At 46.1% G+C, this 22,263-nt stretch overlaps 1 protein-coding gene across 1 annotated transcript in view; it reads right to left on the bottom strand.

The window, feature by feature from the left end:
• Positions 1-22,263, bottom strand: part of RGS14 (regulator of G protein signaling 14) — a 160,087-nt gene that overhangs the window by 126,323 nt on the left and 11,501 nt on the right. The window contains exon 2 of the mRNA XM_077472583.1: positions 19,186-19,314. Coding sequence (XP_077328709.1) covers positions 19,186-19,314 — 129 coding nt within the window. The remainder of the gene's footprint in view (positions 1-19,185; positions 19,315-22,263) is intronic.

Here is a 22,263-nt window from a genome sequence, read left to right on the forward strand (position 1 = left end):
CCTATACAAGTCTATGGGAGAAATCTAAAGTGCTCATTTTAAAGGGTAATATGCAGATTACTGTCCTAAAAAGTGTTTGGGGACCCGGGTCCTGCCCCAGGGGACATGGATCAATGCAAAAAAAAGTTTTAAAAACGGCCGTTTTTTCAGGAGCAGTGATTTTAATAATGATTAAAGTGAAACAATAAAAGTGTAATATTCCTTTAAATTTCGTAGCTGGGGGGTATCTATAGTATGCCTGTGAAGGGGCGCATGTTTCTGGTGCTTAGAACTGTCGCTGCACAAAGTGTCATTTGTGCAGGATAAAAAGTCCTTTAAAATCACTTGCGGCTAAATTGTCGGGTCTCCGTAATACAGAGAACACTCAATGAGTGTTCTCTGTATTAGGCGACAATTCATTCATTCATTGATTAAAAAAAAAAAAAAAAAAAGCGTGGGGGTTCCCCTAAATTCAATTACCAGGCCCTTCAGGTCTGACATGGATATTAAGGGGAACCCCGTGTCAAATTTAAAAAAAAAATTGACGTGGGGGTCCCCCCAAATATCCATACCAGACCCTTCAGGTCTGATATGGATATTAAGGGGAACCCCGCATCAAATTAAAAAAAAAAATTGACGTGGGGGTCCCCCTAAAAATCCATATCAGACCCTTTATCCGAGCACGCAACCTGGCAGGCCGCAGGAAAAGAGGGGGGGACGAGAGAGCGGCCCCCCCTCCCTCCTGAACCGTACCAGGCCACATACCCTCAACATTGGGAGGATGCTTTGGGGGTCTGTGACCCCTCAAAGCACCTTGTCCCCATGTTGATAAGGACAAGGGCCTCATCCTCACAACCCTGGCCGTTGGTTGTGAGGGTCTGCGGGCGGGGGGCTTATCAGAATCTGGAAGCCCCCTTTAACAAGGGGACCCCCAGATCCCGCCCCCCCCCCCTGTTTGAAATGGTAAGGGGGTACAAAAGTACCCCTACCATTTCACAAAGAAAGTGTCAAAATGGTTAAATAAGACAAACACACTTTTGAAAAATTCCTTTATTAAAAATGAAAAAAAAAAAAAAAAAAAAAAAGATTCCAGCGGTGCTAATCCACTCTTGCTATCCAGTGACGGATCTCCGGGGTCCAGCGATGGCTGATCATATCCAGCGACGGGGGAATCTCTCAGTCCAGCGCTGTCCATACATCCGTCTTCTGTCTCCTCTCCGGAGACACTGCAGAGAGCACAGCGCTGACGTTTCTTATATTGGGAGGGCGGGGCCACCCGTCACCTGACCCCGCCCCTCTGACGCTGGAGAGGGAAGCCAGGGGTTCCCCAGTGACGTGTGGGTGACCCCGCCCCCTCTGATGTAACGGAAACCTGCGTCCAGAAGACGGATGTATGGACAGCGCTGGACTGAGAGATTCCCCCGTCGCTGGATATGATCAGCCATCGCTGGACCCCGGAGATCCGTCGCTGGATAGCAAGAGTGGATTAGCACCGCTGGAATCTTTTTTTTTTTTTTTTTTCATTTTTAATAAAGGAATTTTTCAAAAGTGTGTTTGTCTTATTTAACCATTTTGACACTTTCTTTGTGAAATGGTAGGGGTACTTTTGTACCCCCTTACCATTTCAAACAGGGGGGGGGCGGGATCTGGGGGTCCCCTTGTTAAAGGGGGCTTCCAGATTCTGATAAGCCCCCCGCCCGCAGACCCTCACAACCAACGGCCAGGGTTGTGAGGATGAGGCCCTTGTCCTTATCAACATGGGGACAAGGTGCTTTGAGGGGTCACAGACCCCCAAAGCATCCTCCCAATGTTGAGGGTATGTGGCCTGGTACGGTTCAGGAGGGAGGGGGGGCCGCTCTCTCGTCCCCCCCTCTTTTCCTGCGGCCTGCCAGGTTGCGTGCTCGGATAAAGGGTCTGATATGGATTTTTAGGGGGACCCCACGTCAATTTTTTTTTTAAATTTGACACGGGGTTCCCCTTAATATCCATATCAGACCTGAAGGGTCTGGTATGGATATTTGGGGGGACCCCCACGCTTTTTTTTTTTAATCAATGAATGAATGAATTGTCGGCTAATACAGAGAACACTCATTAAGTGTTCTCTGTATTACGGAGACCCGACAATTTAGCCGCAAGTGATTTTAAAAGACTTTTTTTCCTGCACAAATGACACTTTGTGCAGCGACAGTTCTAAGCACCAGAAACATGCGCCCCTTCACAGGCATACTATAGATACCCCCCAGCTACGAAATTTAAAGGAATATTACACTTTTATTGTTTCACTTTAATCATTATTAAAATCACTGCTCCTGAAAAAACTGCCGTTTTTAAAACTTTTTTTTGCATTGATCCATGTCCCCTGGGGCAGGACCCGGGTCCCCAAACACTTTTTAGGACAGTAACTTGCATATTACCCTTTAAAATGAGCACTTTAGATTGTGAACGTTCGAGTCCCATAGACTTTAATAGGGTTCTAAAGTTCACACGAAGTTTAGGTCTGTTCGCAGGTTCTGGTGCGAACCGAACAGGGGGGTGTTCGGCTCATCCCTAGTCCTTAGAAAAGGTCTCAACTTCTGCCCCAATCAAGATATGGATGTGTTTGAGATATACAAAGACCTCCAGCTCTTTGTTCGTAAACCCCAGATATGGGGAATTTATCGTCTCACTATTAGATTTTATTTTGCAGCCTAATGTGTTTACTTTTAATGGCTCCCATTTCCTCCAGATACAGGAGGTGACAATGGGGACATGTTGTGCCCCGTCTTATGCCAACCTGTATCTGGGGGAATGGGAGGCAATGGTCCTGGATGATGAAGACTTGTCAATGTACTCGGACCACATTATATGTTGGTACCGGTACATCGACGACATCTTCATCATCTGGGACGGCCTCCAAGAGCTACTGAAACAGTGGCTTTTGAGAATCAACAAGAACAATTTTAACTTACAGTTTACCATGAATTTTGATCCGAATCGAATTACTTTCCTCGATGTGGAGATCTATAGGGGGGGAGTCAGGCACTGTGCTAAGCAAACTTTTCAGGAAGCCCACTGCGGGCAACTCTATTTTGTTTGCATCAAGTTTCCACCCAAAGCCGTTACTTGACTCTATTCCATATAGCCAATACCTTTGGGTAAGGGGCAACTGCTCTGATGAGGCCGTGTTCCGGGAGGAGGCCAATCAGCTCCGCTGTAGATTACTCCAGCGAGGCTATTCTCATACCTCCCTGAAGCGAGCCTTCAAATGAGCCAACTCGTACACGAGAGAGGACCTTATTTACCGTAAAAAAAAACAAAAAAGGAAACTGACCAGGTTAGAATTATTACCAAATATAGTACTCAACATGAGCAGGTTAAAAAAATAATTGCCAAATACTGGCATTTACTTATGTGTGACCCTATCTTAGGAAAAATAGTGACACCCCAACCCTCATACACCTTTAAACGTGCTACTTCCCTTAGGGATACCCTTATGCAAAGTGAATTCCGTGATGCCACTCTTCCTGCACATTGTAAATACAAGGGTACCTACATGTGTGGCAAATGCCACTACTGTAGATATATGATGATACAAAAGAATCCACTTTTACCTAATGGCAAAATATTCCATCCTAAACACTTTGCGAATTGCCGCACCAGCGGGGTAATTTATCTGCTCCTGTGTGAGTGTGGTTGTTTTTATGTCGGTAAAACAAAACAGGAGTTCTGGAAACGTGTATATAGACACATCAACAGCATGCGTATGTGCGACCCAGATCTTCCTCTGGGCCGCCATACTAGATCAGTGCATGAGGGTAAATTTCCAAAAATAAAATTTCTCATTTTAGACAGGGTTCATCCCAACCCCAGAGGTGGTGACTGGAATAAAAATCTCCTGCAGATTGAATCTAGATGGATTCATTATCTAAAAGCTACTCAGGCCCCTGGCCTCAATGACACCATCTGGTTCAAATCTTTCTTGGAGGGCTTTGTCTCAGGGGGGAGGGAACAATAATATATGGGCCTTCAAATACCTCTGGGAATACCTTTATATTTAGAGTGTACCTGTTTTTCTAAAAAAAAAACTTGCATTTTGCCACCTCGTTCCACCCAATTTGGAGTGGTGGTCTACGTACATCTAATGTTATAATTTTATGGTTTATTGTTAAAAAAAATGTTTATTTCTTTATTTATTGTACTTGACCCCGCCTATGCTCCCGGTCATTACCCTTTGCTCCTGTTACCATACTGGCCTTTATAAATATTATTATTAGCAAAATTTACCCTCTTCTATCATTTCACTCTGAATTTATTTTTTTTGGCTCCATGGGAGGTGTGTGGTTGCAGGCAGGGTTCGCCCGGCACATCCGGCCGCCCGGGATTTCCTCTCTACGGGTGGCCGTAAAGATGGCGATGGGGTTGCCTTTGTTTTTTGGCTGCCTACCGCCTGTCTTGCTTCTCCTGCGGACACCCCTGCCCACTGGAGTTTCTGTGCCTCTGTGCGGGCGTCGGGGGTGTGGTCTTGCGTGCTGCACGCCGGCGCCATCTTGCTACTCCCGGGGCACATGCGCTGTCCCCGGGATGGGCGTCTTGATGGCGCCGGGTGCGGTGGGCTTGTCCTCGGCCCGGCGCCGTTTGCGCATTGGTCTGGGCAGCATGGGGGGCGTGGCCCCGCACACACCGCCCAGGGGGCTGACATGAGTAGGGAGATACGTGCTCTCCAACAGCTGGTGCATCTCAATCAGCACCAGCTGCTGGAGGTTAATGGTGCCTTTATTACTAGAGCCGCCCTGACCAGCATCTGCAGACTTCATTTGCAGGACACCGGCTGGACGGACCTCTTATCTTCTCCCACAACTTCATATGGCTAAGTAAGTTATTAAAGTGCGGTTTATCTTGTGTTTTTACTCTTATGCAACATTGATTGTGGCAGTCAAAGCTCTCCCCTCCTTTTCTATACTCTTAATGTGAATTCTGTTTCACTATTTAGTGTATATTTGTTTATCTATATATATATGATACTTGATATCTTAATATTCTCTACCTTACTGCATAATAAGCAGATTTGTCTAATACATATAATATACAGTTAGGTCCTTTTAGAACACTTTCAGTGCCGAACTTGTTGCTACCACATTGCTTGCTGTCACTCTTCCCTTTTATGATTTACTCAGATGCAGTTCATACTCTTATCTCTTTATCTGTATTTTTTAACTGTTGCACCGTTTTCTGCCCTGCACTTTAATTGTCAGCCCCAGTGTTTCCCCACTTGCACTGCTCACCCTCTGGGGTTAAACTTTTTTATTCAGTTTTCATTTTTATTTATTATTTTTTACTTTTTAATTTTATTTTCGTTTTTATTTAATTTCATTTTATTTTACTTGCTTCTCCAGTATTGCCTAATGTTCAATTTTCAGTTCTTATCTATACATATTTATTTTTACCCCACCCTAGTTATTATCATTATTCCTTCATTCCTTACCTTTATATAAAAAAAATATAAAAAAAAATAAAAAAATAAATTTACTATTTTGTATTTCTCTTCTCTTGCCCTGTTTTTTCTTTTTTTTTTTTCTTTCCTTTTTTTTTTTTTTTTTTATTCAGGTGTAGTTCTGGGTAAAACAACTATAAAAGTTCCAGTTCATATGAACTTCTTCCCCAAGAGGGGACTGCAGATTTCTCTTCACATTACCTCTGCAGGATTTCTACAATTTCTATTGGAGTATAGACAGACTGGGGGATGTACCTCGAGCACTGGCGGAGTTAAATACACCTATATGGTCCTGTATAATTACTTGTTTTTATCAAATGGTGCCCAGCGGCTATTGCCATACCTGTTAGCTGTATTGTAAGTACTTCTAAACCTTGCCTGTTTAACTATTTGTCACATCTGTGTGTCACTCCCTGTCTAGATACTATGTAATTATGACACCCTGTCCCTTGCCATTTATCAGATTCTACAAAAACGTTGTACCTACACACCCCTGAAGAAGGACATGCTTTTTCAAGCTCCGAAACGCGTAGGGTGTTTCTGTTCAAATCATACGACGTAATCAAACATAGCATCAATACTGGTTGTATATATACCTGTTGGTGTACTTTTTAATGCATACTGTATATTTAATTGCTGTTTGTTTTATGTAATAAAATAATTTGTATATCATTATAATTTGTACATGCCTTAAAAGTCCACCCCCAGGGCACCCCATCTTCTTTTTCGTTATGTTTTAGGATGTGGCACAACAAATTTACGTGACCCTGTCATACCCTCCCTCTTGAAGAATAAAGCCTGAGCAGCAGGGCTGCTAAAGAGAGCCAGGTGGCTTGGTATTTTCCATTTGTAACTTACATTGTTGCTGTGGAAAGCTGAACCCTATGTGTGGGCAACATTTCTGTTATTGGACTTGTTTTCTTTTCCTTTAATAAACGTGGACCAACAAGTCCTTAAACGGCACAACTGGCGTGGACTCAGCTCACTGGTAGCTCTGCCCTTAAGCTAAAACAACCCCCAATTTTACAGCACAGACAGACACATGTACACACACACATACAGACACACACATACAGACACATGTACACATACACGCACACACACTAAAACACACCTACAAACACGTGTACAGACACACATACACACCACATACACACACACACAGTTTCATTGTTCATTTGAAGATCACCTGTTCACTTGTAATCTGTCAGTTGTTGCCCCTAGCAACAGAGCTGGGGAACTGTTTTGTTCGGCCACCATTGAGGATTGAACCCTGGGGAAGGACTTGTGTGCTCTGCATACTATTTCAGTGCTGTAACAAATGCCATTGTCCAAAGCAGCTAGCAGGGACTTTCGCTATTTATTGTTCCTGTTTACCCAGTTGCCCCAACCAATGCTGGGACGGATACTTGTACCAATCCTGAAATTCAGGAACTGTTTACTCTATGCTGTCACCCGTGGCAACCATGCTGGGTAACCACGCCTATGGATTACAAATATGTCCAGAGTTTTGTTGTTACTGGGCGTTTCACTGTGGATTACTAATATGTCCAGCGTTCTGCTAATGCTGTACATCTTGAACTTTTTCTCCAAACTCCTGCTAAAGACAGTAAAGTAAGCCTGAGAATGTCTACTGTTGCCCAGGGTAATTGGAAGCAGCCTGTGGGTGCCTGCAGGTGGGACTATGTTATAGCAGTCCGCTACAGGGAGGCCTTGGCTACCATCTTTATTGTTGCTACTGGCAACCACCGGACAATTCAGCTATCATCTACCTTCAGTTGCTTGAGCACGGTCGGTGCCAGGCCGGTGCCAGGCGACATGCCTGGATAAGTCCTGCTAGCATGCCTGCAAATTTCAGTTCGTCTAAGCCCTTGTACACACGGTCAGAGAATCTGTCGGAATGAGTCTTATCGGACCGCGTCGTCAGATAATCCGACTGTGTGTGGTATGCATCAGACTGATTCCGTCCGAATCTCCGTCCGATCCAAATTTCCAACATGTTGGAAATATTTCCCGACCAACTGGGCCGGACGGACCTAATCCGATCATGTGTAGAGCATTTTGATCGGACCAAGTGCCACGCATGCTCAGATCAAATTCCTACATCAAAGCTATTGGCTACTAGCCTGAATGTAGTCCCATCGTAACGAAATTACGTCATCACATTCTGAAAGATCGGATTTTTCGCCAACTTGGCCTGACCGTGTGTATGCAACAGTTTCGGACACAATCCGTCGGACTAAATCCGATGGGCAAAATCCAACGGATTTGGTTGGCAAAATCTCCGACCGTGTGTACGTGGGCTAACAAAGGGTTACAGCAGGGTGCCCAGGGAGAAATGTTCTTATCAGTTCCGTTGGCGCCAGCTCATCTGGAAGCGAAGGGTTGGTGCCACGCCCTGGAGGAGACCAAAAGTTTGCTGCTAACAGCAGACACCACGAGGCAGAGGAAGATGGTGGAGGGTGCTCGGCTGTAACCCACCTTAGTTGGTTGCCTGAAATGCAGGAGTGGGCGCTGGTGGACATTGGCATCTGGCTGGAGCCTTGCAGAGGCCTTGCCTTGGGAGTGATTGACGGAGCGCAGCTCTTGCTCTGTCCAGAGTACTGGATTCCGACGGCAAAGGTCACTGCTTGGGCCAGGTGTGGTCATTGTGGGGAGCCACTCACATGACTGGGACCTGTTCAGCAGGAGCTGCAGTATTACAGTGTGGACCTGCTATCAGGAATCTGTACACTAAAGCCGTGGAAGACTCAGAAGGGCGGAGAGGGCCAAAGATTACCCCCTAAAGGTGAAGGGATATTGCAGCCAGGCAACTCCTCCATGAACACAGAGGACATCAGCGGGAGAGAGACTGTCGTGACCTGTGGCCTGGCCAGGGACCTGGTGTCTGTGAGTATTACAGTGTGGGAGCCAGAGGCAACCCCCGAAGAGCCGGCCAGCTCTAAGTCCCTTGCCTTTTTGGTCCAGAGGGAGCTGTTAGCAATTACAGGTAATCTGGATGAGAAGGGCTAGGGCACAATCATTTATTGGGGTTCCCCTAGTGTGCAGGCTGAGTTTGGCTCCCTTGAGGGGTTGGCAGAGTGGTCGTTCCCTGAGGAAAATACTGACAAGAAGTTGGAGAATCTCACGTCCCTGACAGTGGGGATGGACTAGAGCTAGCAGCAGAACCTGAGCAGTCAGCAGGAACTCTGATCGGCAGTATGCAGCTCTTTGAATCCAGGCCTTCCACTACCCAGACCAGGGCGCCCACCTATCAGAAGTGAGTCATTCAGGCCATGAATGCCTGTGTCCTGCCAGGAAAGGGAAGTCCTAGGCAGCTGCCTTGATTCTCCAGATTTGAGCGGGAGATAGAAATTAGAGTGGCCTAGGAGTGGGGCCTGGATTTTCCCTATGTTGCTCCCCTGACTATGGAAGTCATCGAGAATTCCTGGGGTGGATGGGAGGACTACCTAGTCTCAGACGATCTTCATGTCCCCAGGCCGTTGCGGGTGCCAGGCGGTGTGGCTTGGACCCATTTCCTGGAGATCAGAGAGGAATGGAGGCTTGATCGGACTATCTATAAGAATCGAGTGCTTGTGTTCAAGGCAGGTCAGTCTGTTCAGAGCCACTCGGTCCCCAGGGAGGGAGGAGGAGGGGACTGGAAGAGATTACCTGATCCCCGCTTCTATGCTTAGGAGCTAAGCCACATGAACTGCAGGAGAGGCAGACTGTGCTTATTCCTTTTTCTTTCCCTGACTTACAGGAAAAAAATAGCTTGTCACCCTATGTGCCGACAGAAAGACTGGCTATTGCAAGGACATGGGTAAAGTTTGTTCCTCTACTGACTCTTTGGAGCCTGTTTGTTTGGGGAGGGGCCCCTCCCATCAGGAATGCTAAAGAGGACTGTTGACCTGTTTTGCATATGTTTTTACCATTTGTTCTGTTGTTCGTTTATAACCCCCTTCTGACAGGGCCAGGGGCTGTGAAGGAACCCCACACAACCCAAGCGGTGTCCTGAAAAATTTATAGGGACACTTTTTTGTCTGTAGGTGGGGCCTTATTATAATTGGGGCATGGCATTCGTTTATTCGTTTTTAGGTGTGGTGCAACAGGGAAAGGAGGTGAAAAACAGACATGGCTTAAACTAAATATTGGATGTGGCTAAAAGGGGGTGTGGCTCAAGTCTGAGATGAAGGAGGGATACAGGGAGAAAGAAAGAAATAGGGAGAGAAGGAAGAAAGAAAGAGGGATGGAGGGACAGCAGGCCCAGATCCTACACCACAATAGCAATATGTCTATTCCAGGAAATGTAACAATCTGCAGATAAAGATACTCCAAACACCTGGTGTTAGCACTTCAATCATCCTGGCACCATGGTTGGTATGGTATCAGGATGATTGAAGCACATTATTTCTATTGTTACATTGTAATATAAAATGAAATACTTCAACTCACCATAATCAGTGGGAGCCCTGAGCGTGTCACTTGTCACATCTCCTGCCACCAGATGCCATCAGGAGTCCCTCCTTACACCAGGCATTCCCAGCAGAGTCCCGCCTTACATAAGGTGCCCCCAGCGGAGTCCCTCCTTACATCAGGTGTCCCCAGCAGAATCCCTCCTTACATCAGGTGCCCCAGCGGAGTCCCTCCTTACATCAGGTGTCCCCAGGTAGTGGAGTCCCTCCTTACATCAGGTGTCCCCAGGCAGTGGAGTCCCTCCTTACATCAGGTTTCCCCAGGCAGTGGACTCCCTCCTTACATCAGGTGTCCCCAGGCAGCAGAGTCCCTCTTACATCAGGTGTCCCCAGGCAGTGGACTCCCTCCTTACATCAGTGTCCCCAGTGGAGCACCTCCTTACATCGGGTGTCCCCAGGCAGCGGAGCCCCTTTTACATCAGGTGTCCCCAGGCAGTGGAGTCCCTCTAGGAGTGGGGCCTGGATTTTCCCTATGTTGCTCCCCTGACTATGGAAGTCATCGAGAATTCCTGGGGTGGATGGGAGGACTACCTAGTCTCAGACGATCTTCATGTCCCCAGGCCGTTGCGGGTGCCAGGCGGTGTGGCTTGGACCCATTTCCTGGAGATCAGAGAGGAATGGAGGCTTGATCGGACTATCTATAAGAATCGAGTGCTTGTGTTCAAGGCAGGTCAGTCTGTTCAGAGCCACTCGGTCCCCAGGGAGGGAGGAGGAGGGGACTGGAAGAGATTACCTGATCCCCGCTTCTATGCTTAGGAGCTAAGCCACATGAACTGCAGGAGAGGCAGACTGTGCTTATTCCTTTTTCTTTCCCTGACTTACAGGAAAAAAATAGCTTGTCACCCTATGTGCCGACAGAAAGACTGGCTATTGCAAGGACATGGGTAAAGTTTGTTCCTCTACTGACTCTTTGGAGCCTGTTTGTTTGGGGAGGGGCCCCTCCCATCAGGAATGCTAAAGAGGACTGTTGACCTGTTTTGCATATGTTTTTACCATTTGTTCTGTTGTTCGTTTATAACCCCCTTCTGACAGGGCCAGGGGCTGTGAAGGAACCCCACACAACCCAAGCGGTGTCCTGAACAGGAGCAGGAGAGGACAGTGGAGAACACTGGCGGGCAAGTCTTCAGGAGGGATCCATCAGATGTCGGTGAGTGACGGACACAGTCGGTAGAGCTGGGAGAGGCATGCCTGAGTGGACTGGGAGGCAGTCTGCGATGGATGTAGAGCCAGCGGGAGAGATTGTGATGTTACTGCCAGAGAAGTCAGGGGCTGCCGCCAGGAGGGTTGTCAGAGCCTGCACAGAACTGACTGGGATCAGTAGTCCACCTTAATACAGCTAACACTAAAGAATTTTTCTGTCACCATTGGTTGCTACACCAAGGGGCCCACAGTCAGCAAATAGCAGTTTCTAAGGTCTGACTGTATTTGAGTTGGGCCTACCATGTGCTAGCTGTGCCAGGAACCAAGTATTGTACAGGAGAGAGACAGACTGCAAATACGTGTTGTGCTGGAGGGGGCTAGAGGTATAGAAGATGTAAACAGAAGTTCCAATTGATCATTCCCTTTTACCCCATCCAAGTTTAATCCCTCAATAAATAACAAAAACAAACCTGGAAGTGAATGCCAGGCTGGGCAGGGTGACAGGTGGAACTACTAAATTCTGCAGCCCCTAGGGGGGTACCACTACAACAGCACTATATTAATTAGTATATTTAATATAAGCCTGTAGTTCAACAATCCTTTTTTTATTTTTGCAAGTCTGCCTAGAACCAGTTAAAGCAAACTTACTCTAAATCTTTCATGCATTTATTATGTGCACAGGAAACTAAATGTCAAATAATGTCTGTTTTTGTTTTACTGTCTCACTTTTGACTGAAGTTAACCAAACAGCTCAACTGAAAAGATATTTTCTGGCCATGATAGTTTGACACATTTCTTCAACATGATTACAAGTCCTTTAAACTTCCGTTTTAAGAAAGAAGAAACATTTTGGTAAAAGGCATAACATATCAAGCTGTGATGTCGTGTTCAGACATCCTTCAAGAATTATAGTTTATAATATTACCTGGCAAGTACATAGATTACCAAGTTATTTTATACTTAAGAATCCGGTAAACTGAAATGAAATGCATAGGTTATTTTTGTCTCTCTTGTTTTTACTTTTTTTTGTTTAATTTTTGTTTTTATAGGTTTGTGCATAAGCCACTCAAGGTAGAAAGATTACCTACTACAATGACTCGGCTAATCTGTTAAAATAACATGCCAGTCATGCAGGGATTGAATTATTTTTAACTATTCAGCCGACTCATGCTGTTAAAGCGGAGGTCCACCCTAAAGTGGACCTTCCGCTCATTGGATTCCTCCCCCCCTCCGGCGCCACAATTGGCACCTCTCAGGGGGGAGGGGGGTGCAGGTACCTGTACAGTACAGGTATCTGCACCCACTTCCGGCGTAGATTCTGCAGAAGGTACGCCCCTTTCCGCAGAATGTATGCCCCTTTCCGAAAGTCCCCCGCTGTCTGCTGGGAAACACACGGATCCCAGAGACAGCGGGGACCATCCTTATTGCGTAGCGCGACTCGCACATGCGCAGTAGGGAACCGGGAAATGAAGCCGAAAGGCTCCACTTCCTCATTCCCATACCCAAGATGGCGGCGACAGCACCCGAGAGACGATCGAGAGATCAGCTTCGGGTGCCGACATTGCGGGCACGCTGGGCGGGTAAGTGTCACCATTTTAAAAGTCAGCAGCTGCAGTATTTGTAGCTGCTGGCTTTTAAAAAAAAAAAACAAAAAAAAAAAACGTCAGACTCCCGGCGGACTCCCGCTTTAAAAGGAACACAGATTTGTATTCTCTATTTATTATGTTTTACTGTTATTACCAAAAGTGAAAGAGAATCACAAACTTTTGGTTGCCTCCACAACAGTACTGCCTGGTACAAACTACTAGTTATTTTTCACTCAACCCAGGGGGTTGAACGAAAAAAAAAAAAAACTGACAGCTCTGGTCGGAGCCACTGTACTAACAATCGAACGTTAGTACAGCGATCTACCCTGCTGAGAGGCAGCCCCCCTACCCTTCTCGCCAGAACACTCCGATCAACGCTCTCCACCATTGGTGGAGAGCGCTGATCGGGAGTCGGTTGGCGGCAGATTTTCCAGCATGCACATCCAACAGAAGTCGGCCGAATGGATCAGGTGCCATACACACAGGCTGAATGAGGGCCGGTTTTTATTGAACCAGCCGCTGTCGCACAGCATACGACCTGTGTGTATGGGGCTTAACGGAGAGGAAATCTTCCAGTGGGGACACTAGTTTTGATTTCTCCCACTTTCTTTTTTTTGACTATGGGGCAGGAAGTGAAGTGAACTCTCCCCAACACAGACAGTGAAAAGCTTGACAAGGGTTATAACACTCCCTTACTCTATCCAAAATGGAAAAACAAAGTTTTGCCTTTAGTTCTACTAGCCTCAGATTAAACCATTCGATAAGGCAGTTGCTGTACTCAGTCATTTCTCAGTATTCAGTCATTTCTCTGGCTCATTGGCGGAATCACAGTTTATATTACTGTGCTGTACAAACAATTGACTTTTTTTCAGCAGGAGGTAAGTAAACTGGAAATCTTGTGTTAGGAGGTGGCAAGCTCAAGCGCCATCTCTGGATGTACTAGGCACTTTGACAAGGACACTAATAATGAGTTGTGTGCATGCTGGAGTACAGATCTCACTTGTGACATGGGTAATAAAGAATGAGCTGTGTTTACTGGAGAACAGAACTCACTGATCACAAAGGGAGTGAATTGTGTGTGCTGGTTACAGATCTCACGGTTGACATACTGTTGGCACTAGAGAGTGAGTTGTCTGTACTGGGGTATTCATCTCACTGATGACGTGGGTACTAGAAAGTGAGCTGTGGATGCTAAAGTATACATTTTATAGCATCTACAAATTATGGTATATAAACCAGAATTATTTTTTTTTATCATAGTAATGGCAGCAATCAGCAACATATAGCTGGAATGCGATATTGCGGTGGACAAGCTTACACTAACTGACACTTTTAACACTTTGTGTGAGCCAGTGACATTAATATAGCATAGTTGCCAACATTGTAAAAAAATTTATAGGGACACTTTTTTGTCTGTAGGTGGGGCCTTATTATAATTGGGGCATGGCATTCGTTTATTCGTTTTTAGGTGTGGTGCAACAGGGAAAGGAGGTGAAAAACAGACATGGCTTAAACTAAATATTGGATGTGGCTAAAAGGGGGTGTGGCTCAAGTCTGAGATGAAGGAGGGATACAGGGAGAAAGAAAGAAATAGGGAGAGAAGGAAGAAAGAAAGAGGGATGGAGGGACAGCAGGCCCAGATCCTACACCACAATAGCAATATGTCTATTCCAGGAAATGTAACAATCTGCAGATAAAGATACTCCAAACACCTGGTGTTAGCACTTCAATCATCCTGGCACCATGGTTGGTATGGTATCAGGATGATTGAAGCACATTATTTCTATTGTTACATTGTAATATAAAATGAAATACTTCAACTCACCATAATCAGTGGGAGCCCTGAGCGTGTCACTTGTCACATCTCCTGCCACCAGATGCCATCAGGAGTCCCTCCTTACACCAGGCATTCCCATCAGAGTCCCGCCTTACATAAGGTGCCCCCAGCGGAGTCCCTCCTTACATCAGGTGTCCCCAGCAGAATCCCTCCTTACATCAGGTGCCCCAGCGGAGTCCCTCCTTACATCAGGTGTCCCCAGGTAGTGGAGTCCCTCCTTACATCAGGTGTCCCCAGGCAGTGGAGTCCCTCCTTACATCAGGTTTCCCCAGGCAGTGGACTCCCTCCTTACATCAGGTGTCCCCAGGCAGCAGAGTCCCTCTTACATCAGGTGTCCCCAGGCAGTGGACTCCCTCCTTACATCAGTGTCCCCAGTGGAGCACCTCCTTACATCGGGTGTCCCCAGGCAGCGGAGCCCCTTTTACATCAGGTGTCCCCAGGCAGTGGAGTCCCTCTTACATCAGGTGTCCCCTGGCAGTGGAGTCTCTCCTTGCATCAGTGTCCCCAGTGAATTCCCCTTTACATCAGGTGTCCCCAGGCAGAAGAGTCCATCCTTACAGCAGGTGTCCACAGGCAGTGGAGTTCTTCCTTACATCAGTATCCCCAGTGGAGTCCCTCTTACATCAATTGTCCCCAGGCAGTGGAGTCCCTATTACATCAGGTGTCCCCAGGCAGTGGAGTCCCTTCTTACATCAGTATCTCCAGTGGAGTCCCTCTTACATCAGGTGTCCCCAGCCAGTGGAGTCACTCTTTACATCAGTGTCCCCAGTGGAGTGCCTCTTACATCAGGTGTCCCCATTGGAGTCCCACTTGCATCAGGTGTCCCCAAGCAGTGGAGTCCCTCCTTACATCAGTGTCTCCAGTGGAGTCCCAATTATAATTAGGGGTGGGGCATTCATTTTTAGGCGTGGTGTAATGGGGAAAGGGTGTAAATGATTGTGGATTAAACTGAATAGTGGGTGTGACTTAATGGGGTGTGGGTCAAATGGGGTGTGGTTCGAGTCTGAGATGAATGAGGGATGGAGGGAGAAAGAAAGAAAGAAATAGGGAGTGACGGAAGGAAAGAAAGAGGGATGGAGGGGCAGCAGGCCCAGATCCTACACCGCAATAGCAATATGTGTATTCCAGAAAATGTAACAATCAGCAGATAAAGATACTTCAAACACCTGGCGTTAGCGTTTCATTCAGCCCGGCACCATAGTTGGTATGGTATCAGTATGATTGAAGTGCATTTTTCTATTATTAGACTGTAATATAAAATGCAATGTAGTTCAATTCACCATAATCAGTGGCGTGTCACCTGTCACGTCTCCTGCCGCCAGATGCCATCAGATGTCCCTAGCAGAGTCCCTCCTTACACCAGGCATTCCCAGCAAAGTCCTGCCTTACACCAGGCATTCCCAGCAGAGTCCCGCCTTACATCAGATGCCCCCAGTGAAGTCCCTCTTTACAACAGGTGCCCCCAGCAGAGTCCCTCCTTACATCAGTGTCCCCAGTGGAGTCCCTCTTACATCAGGTGTCTTCAGGCAGTGGAGTCCCTCCTTCCATCAGTGTCCCCAGTGGAGTCCCTCCTTACATCAGGTGTCCCCAGGCAGTGGAATCCCTCTTACATCAGGTGTCCCCATTGGAGTCCCTTTTACATCAGGTGTCCCCAGGCAGCGGAGTCCCTTCTTACATCAGTATCTACAGTGGAGTCCCTCTAACATCAGGTGTCCCCAGGCAGTGGAGTCCCTCCTTACATCAGCGTCTCCAGTGGAGTCCCTCCTTACATCAGATGTCCCCAGACAGTGGAGTCACTTCTTACATCAGGTATCCCCAGGCAGCGGAGTCCCTTTTACATCAGGTGCCCCCAGGCAGCGGAGTCCCTCTTACATCAGGTGTCCCCAGGCTGCGGAGTCCCTCTTACATCAGGTGTTCCCGGGCAGTGGAGTCCCTCTTACATCAGGTGTTCCCGGGCAGTGGAGTCCCTCCTTACCTCAGTGTCCCCAGTGGAGTCCCTCTTACATCAGGTGTCCCCAGGCAGTAGCATCCCTCTTACATCAGGTGTCCCCAGGCAGTAGCGTCCCTCTTACATCAGGTGTCCCCAGGCAGTGGAGTCCCTCCTTACATCAGTGTCTCCAGTGGTGTCCCTCTTACATCAGATGTCCCCAGACAGTGGAGTCACTTCTTACATCAGGTATCCCCAGGCAGCGGAGTCCCTTTTACATCAGGTGCCCCCAGGCAGCGGAGTCCCTCTTACATCAGGTGTCCCCAGGCTGCGGAGTCCCTCTTACATCAGGTGTTCCCGGGCAGTGGAGTCCCTCTTACATCAGGTGTTCCCGGGCAGTGGAGTCCCTCCTTACCTCAGTGTCCCCAGTGGAGTCCCTCTTACATCAGGTGTCCCCAGGCAGTAGCGTCCCTCTTACATCAGGTGTCCCCAGGCAGTAGCGTCCCTCTTACATCAGGTGTCCCCAGGTAGTGGAGTCCCTCCTTACATCAGTGTCTCCAGTGGTGTCCCTCTTACATCAGGTGTCCCCAGGCAGTGTAGTCCCTCTTACATCAGGTCTCCCCAGGCAGCAGAGTCCCTCTTACATCAGGTGTCCCCATGCAGCGGAGTCCCTCTTACATCAGGTGTCCCCAGGCAGCGGAGTCCCTCTTATATCAGGTGTTCCCGGGCAGTGGAGTCCCTCTTTACATCAGTGTCCCCAGTGGAGTCACTTTTACATCAGGTATCCCCAGGCAGTAGAGTCCATCCTTACATCAGGTGTCCCCAGGCAGCAGAGACCCTCTTACATCAGGTGTCCCGAGGAAGTGGAGTCCCTCCTTACCTCAGTGTCCCCAGTGGAGTCCCTCTTACATCAGGTGTCCCCAGGCAGTGGAGTCCCTCCTTACATCAGGCTTCCCCAGGCAGTAGAGTCCCTCTTACATCAGGTGTCCCCAGGCAGTGGAGTCCTTCCTTACATCAGTGTCTCCCAAGGCAGCGGAGTCCCTCCTACATCAGGTGTCCCCAGGCAATGGAGTTCTTCCTTACATCAGTATCTCTAGTGGATTCCCTCTTACATTAGGTCACCCCAAGCAGTGGAGTCCCTCTAACATCAGGTCTACCCAAGCAGCGGATAACCATTTCAATACCAGCCACTTTTACCCCCCCTTACTGCCCAGGCCAATTTTCAGCACTGTCGCACTTTGAATTGCGCAGTCATACAACCCTGTACCCATTTCGTCATGAATTTAGGCCAAAATGTATTCTGCTATATTTCTTTGGTGAAAATAACCTAAATAAGTGTATATTATTTAGTCTGTAGGAAGGTTATAGAGTCCACAAACTATAGTATATATCGTCAGGACAGTACAAGTACCCCCCAAATTACCCCTTTTCGGAATGTAGACAGTAAGGCCCCTTTCACACGGGGCGGATCAGTAATGATAGACATAATGTCCGCATGTGTGAAAGGGGCCTAAAGGTTGTTTAGTAAGAAGCATGGCGGGTTTTTTGAAGTTGTAATTTTTTGAAAAGTGAAGAAAGTCTGTACCAAGTGATCACTGTGACCAATCACAGTGTGCAACACAATTGTATACAATGGATGACTTTAACCACTTGCCTACTGGGCACTTAAACACCCTTCCTGCCCAGACCAATTTTCAGCTTTCGGTGCTCTCACACTTTGAATGACAATTACTCAGTCATGCAACAATGTACCCAAATGAATTTTTTTTCCTTTTTTTCCCACAAATAGAGCTTTCTTTTGGTGGTATTTGATCACCTCTGGGTTTTTTATTTTTTGCGCTATAAATGAAAAAAGACCGAAAATTTGGAAAAAAAACACATTTTTCTTTGTTTCTGTGATAAAATTTTGCAAATTATTAATTTTTCTTCATAAATTTTGGCCACAATTTATGCTGCTACATATCTTTGGTAAAATTTAACCTAAATTAGTGGATATTTTTTGGTCTTTGTGAAAGTTAGAGAGTCTACAAGCTGTGGTGCGAATCATAAAAAATTGATCACATCTGATGTACTGGTGACCTGGTGATCTCATTTCTTGCAACCCGAACAAGCCAGGAAAGTACAAATACCCCCCAAATTACCCCTTTTTGGAAAGTAGACATTCCAAGGTATTTAGTAAGAGGAATGGTGAGGCTTTTGGTGTTGTCATTTTTTTCCCACAATTCTTTGCAAAATGAAGATTTTTAAAAAAATTTATTTTTCTTCCCACAAAATTGTCATTGTAATAGGTTATTTCTCTCACATGGCATGTGTATACCACAAATAATGCCCCAAAATACATTCTGCTACTCCTCCTGAGTATTACCATACCACATGTGTGGGACTTTTTCACAGCCTGGACATTTAGAGAGACCCAACATGCAGGGAGCGCCATCACGTGTTCTAGGAGCATAAATTACACATCTAAATTGTTGACTACCTATTACACTTTTGAAGGCCCTGGAGCACCAGGACAATGACACGTGACACTGACGTTGCACTGATGGCAGATGGCACTGATATGTGGCACTGATGGCACGTGACACTGATGCGACACTGATGACAGATGGCACTAATACGTGGCACTGATGACACTTGACACCGATGACAGATGGAACTAATATGTGGCACTGGTGACACGTGACACTGATGTGGCACTGATGACAGATGGCACTAGTACGTGACACTGATGATAGAACTATGGGAGGATGATTGATTTGTTCATAATCGTAAGTAATAAAATGTTTTCTTACCTCCCTCTTCTCTAGTGAGCGGTTAATGTAGAAAGATTTAGAAGCTCGGAATTTATTCCTCAGCGTGGACAACCGGCTTTTGGTATTTCTGGCTTCCCAAAAAGAGAATTCCAAGAACTGGAGAGAGCGCTAAACATGAAAAGAGATGCATCGAATTATTAGTTTATAAATTGAGTTCACTGCAATATGTTTTTTTATGTAAACTACTGTGGCATTGGGGAATTTCTTAGCTCAATGGTAGCGCAGAACAGTGAGGTCCATTTCAGTAACTCTGTTCAAGGACTTGGTAGCCCACATCTATTAAAAAGAAAGGAAAACTTCACAAAATATATCAGTTGCCCATGCAGGGGGATTCTACCATTACTTTAAATTGTGCAAAAAAAAATACTTCAGCTTCCTGGCTCACTTTCTTGCCACACGGCTGCTTCAGGCCTCAAACCTAGACCTTAGGTCTGATCCTCAGACCAAATCACACAGGGGTTGATTTACTAAAGGTAAATAGTCCGTGCACTGAAAATGCATCCACAAGTGTGCCCACTAGTGCACTTCAAGTGCACTGCAAGTGCAGTTGCTCTAGTCCTGAAGGAAATATGCATGGAAAATCAAAAAAATAAATGCATTTTTTGCTTGCACATGATTGGATGATAGAAATCAGCAGAGCTTCCCTTCATTTCAGAAAACCCTCAGATCTAGAGCAACTGCACTTGCAGTGCACTGTATATTTGTCTTCAGTAAATCAACCCACAGTCCCTTAAACTCAAGCTTTGTCATAGTTTACTCATCAGCTGATTGCTGCTCTGTCACAGACTAAATCTGCCTCCTGCAGATATGCACGCTCTAGTTGTCCCATGCAGCCTCTCCGACTCCTGGAGAGGGTTTGGAATCCTCCTGATGCTGGCACACCTCCTGTCTGCTGTGTGGAGTCCTGAACTACTGTTAGGTCCTAGTTTATAACACATGTGAACACCTACACACTCAGCCTGCTGGTTCCTGGTGCAATCTGGTCATAGGATTGGAGAAGCACTTTGAAGCCTATGAGCTCCAGCTCCTGATCCTGGAATTACAAAACCTGGATAAAGATAAGAACCCACCTTTCTCCACTCAAAACTGGCATTCTGGAGCCATTCAAAGTGTCATTTCAAAACCCTGTATCCATTTCTCCTATGTTTTCACACAGGTAGAGCCTTGCATTGCCACACTACTTAAACAGACTCTTTCCCAAGGTTCCATCACGATGACAGCCTGCCTTGTTAGCTATTTGAAATGTGCAAGAGGGGTTGGTATAGTTGGTTGGCACTCTGAGGAAGTGGCATGACCCAGCATTCAGTTCTGAAAAGAAGGTTTAAGAAACTTGTGCAGTTTACTTCTAGGTAGATACTTTATACCTGCTGCATTCTTTTAAAAATGTTGATAATAGATCTCTTTTACCCAATGATAAGGGTTTTGGATGTAAGAGTTACATCCTAAAAAAACGTTAGCAAACATTTTCTGACATATCTCTGTAACTGCTGTTAAAATTGCTTTGTATTATACAGCAGGAGCTGTCAAAATGCAACTGCTCCTGTGTTAAATTCACTTGCAAATAGTCTACAAGTGTCATTCAGTAAATACAATAAATCAATGTATTGTTCATCGTATTTCGTATTTTCATTGTATTTACTATTTAATTAATTTGTAGATCAAAGGTGTGACCTATGATCTACCTATGACATCCCTTAAAGAGAGCTGCACTTGTCTTAAAGCGGAGTTCCACCCTCAAGTGGAACTTACGCTCATCGGAAACCCTCCCCCCCCTCCGGTGCCACAATTGGCACCTTTCATGGGGGAGGGGAGTGCAGATACCTGTATAATCCAGGTATCTGCAGCCACTTCTGGGAATAGATAGCCACAGATGCCATCCACCCCCCCCCCCCCCCCCCCCCGGTGTGTTCTGGGAAACACACAGTTCCCAGGACACAGCGGGGACCAGTCTCATTGCACTGCGTGACTCGCGCATGCGCAGTAGGGAACTGGGCAGTGAAGCCGCAGCGCTTCACTTCCCGATTCCCTGACAGAGGATGGTGGCGGGGGCAGCAGAGAGACGAGCGATTGCTCGTCATCTGCTGCCGACATCGCTGGACCCTGGAACAGGTAAGTGTTCATTTATTAAAAGTCAGCAGCTGCAGTATTTGTAGCTGCTGACTTTTAATATTTTTTTGCAGGTGGCGCTCCTCTTTAAGCTGTAGTTCCTATAAGGTGGAGTCAACTCAGTGACCTCTGTCTGGAATTGTTTTCTTGTCACACCTATTAAGAAAAATAAAAACAGAAACCTTACATTTTTTTTACCAATTTGTTTAACACTATATTAACCCTTAGTTAACCATACTCAGTCTTGACTTCAGCCCTGGAAGATTTGGCTGCTCAATGACCAGGCCGTTTTTTTGCACTGCGCCGTTCTAACTGACAATTGTGCGGTCGTGCGACACTGTACCCAAACAAAATTGACGTCCTTTTTTTTCCCTACAAATAGAGCTTTCTTTTGGTGGTATTCGATCATCTCTATGGTTTTTATTTTTTGCGCTATAAACAAAAAAAAGAGTGACAATTTTGAAAAAAAACACAATATTTTGTACTTTTTGCTATAATAAATATCCACTATTTTTTTTCTCAGTTTAGGCCGATATGTATTCTTCTACATATTTTTGGTAATAAAAATCTCAATAAGCATATATTGATTGGTTTGCGCAAAAGTAATAGTGTCTACAATATAGGGAATAGATTTATGGCATTTTTATTATAATTTTTTTTTTTACTAGTAATAGCAACAATCTGGGATTTTTCTCAAGACTGCAACATTACAGGCCAACACATTGGACACTTTTGACAAATTTTTGGGACGATTGACAATCATGCAGCGATCACTGCTCTAAAAATGCACTGTTTACTGTATAAACGTCACTGACAGGGAAGGGGTTAACACTAGGGGGCTATCAAGGGGTTAACTGTGTTCCCTACTGTGTGTTCTAACTGTAGGGGGAGGAGACTGACTATAGAAGATGACAGATCATGGTTCCTAGCTATTAGTAACTCACAATCTGC

The sequence above is a fragment of the Lithobates pipiens genome, unplaced genomic scaffold, assembly GCF_037356315.1.
Source record: "Lithobates pipiens isolate NorthernLeopardFrog02 unplaced genomic scaffold, aLitPip1_a1.2 Scaffold_8, whole genome shotgun sequence".
NCBI lineage: Eukaryota > Metazoa > Chordata > Amphibia > Anura > Ranidae > Lithobates > Lithobates pipiens.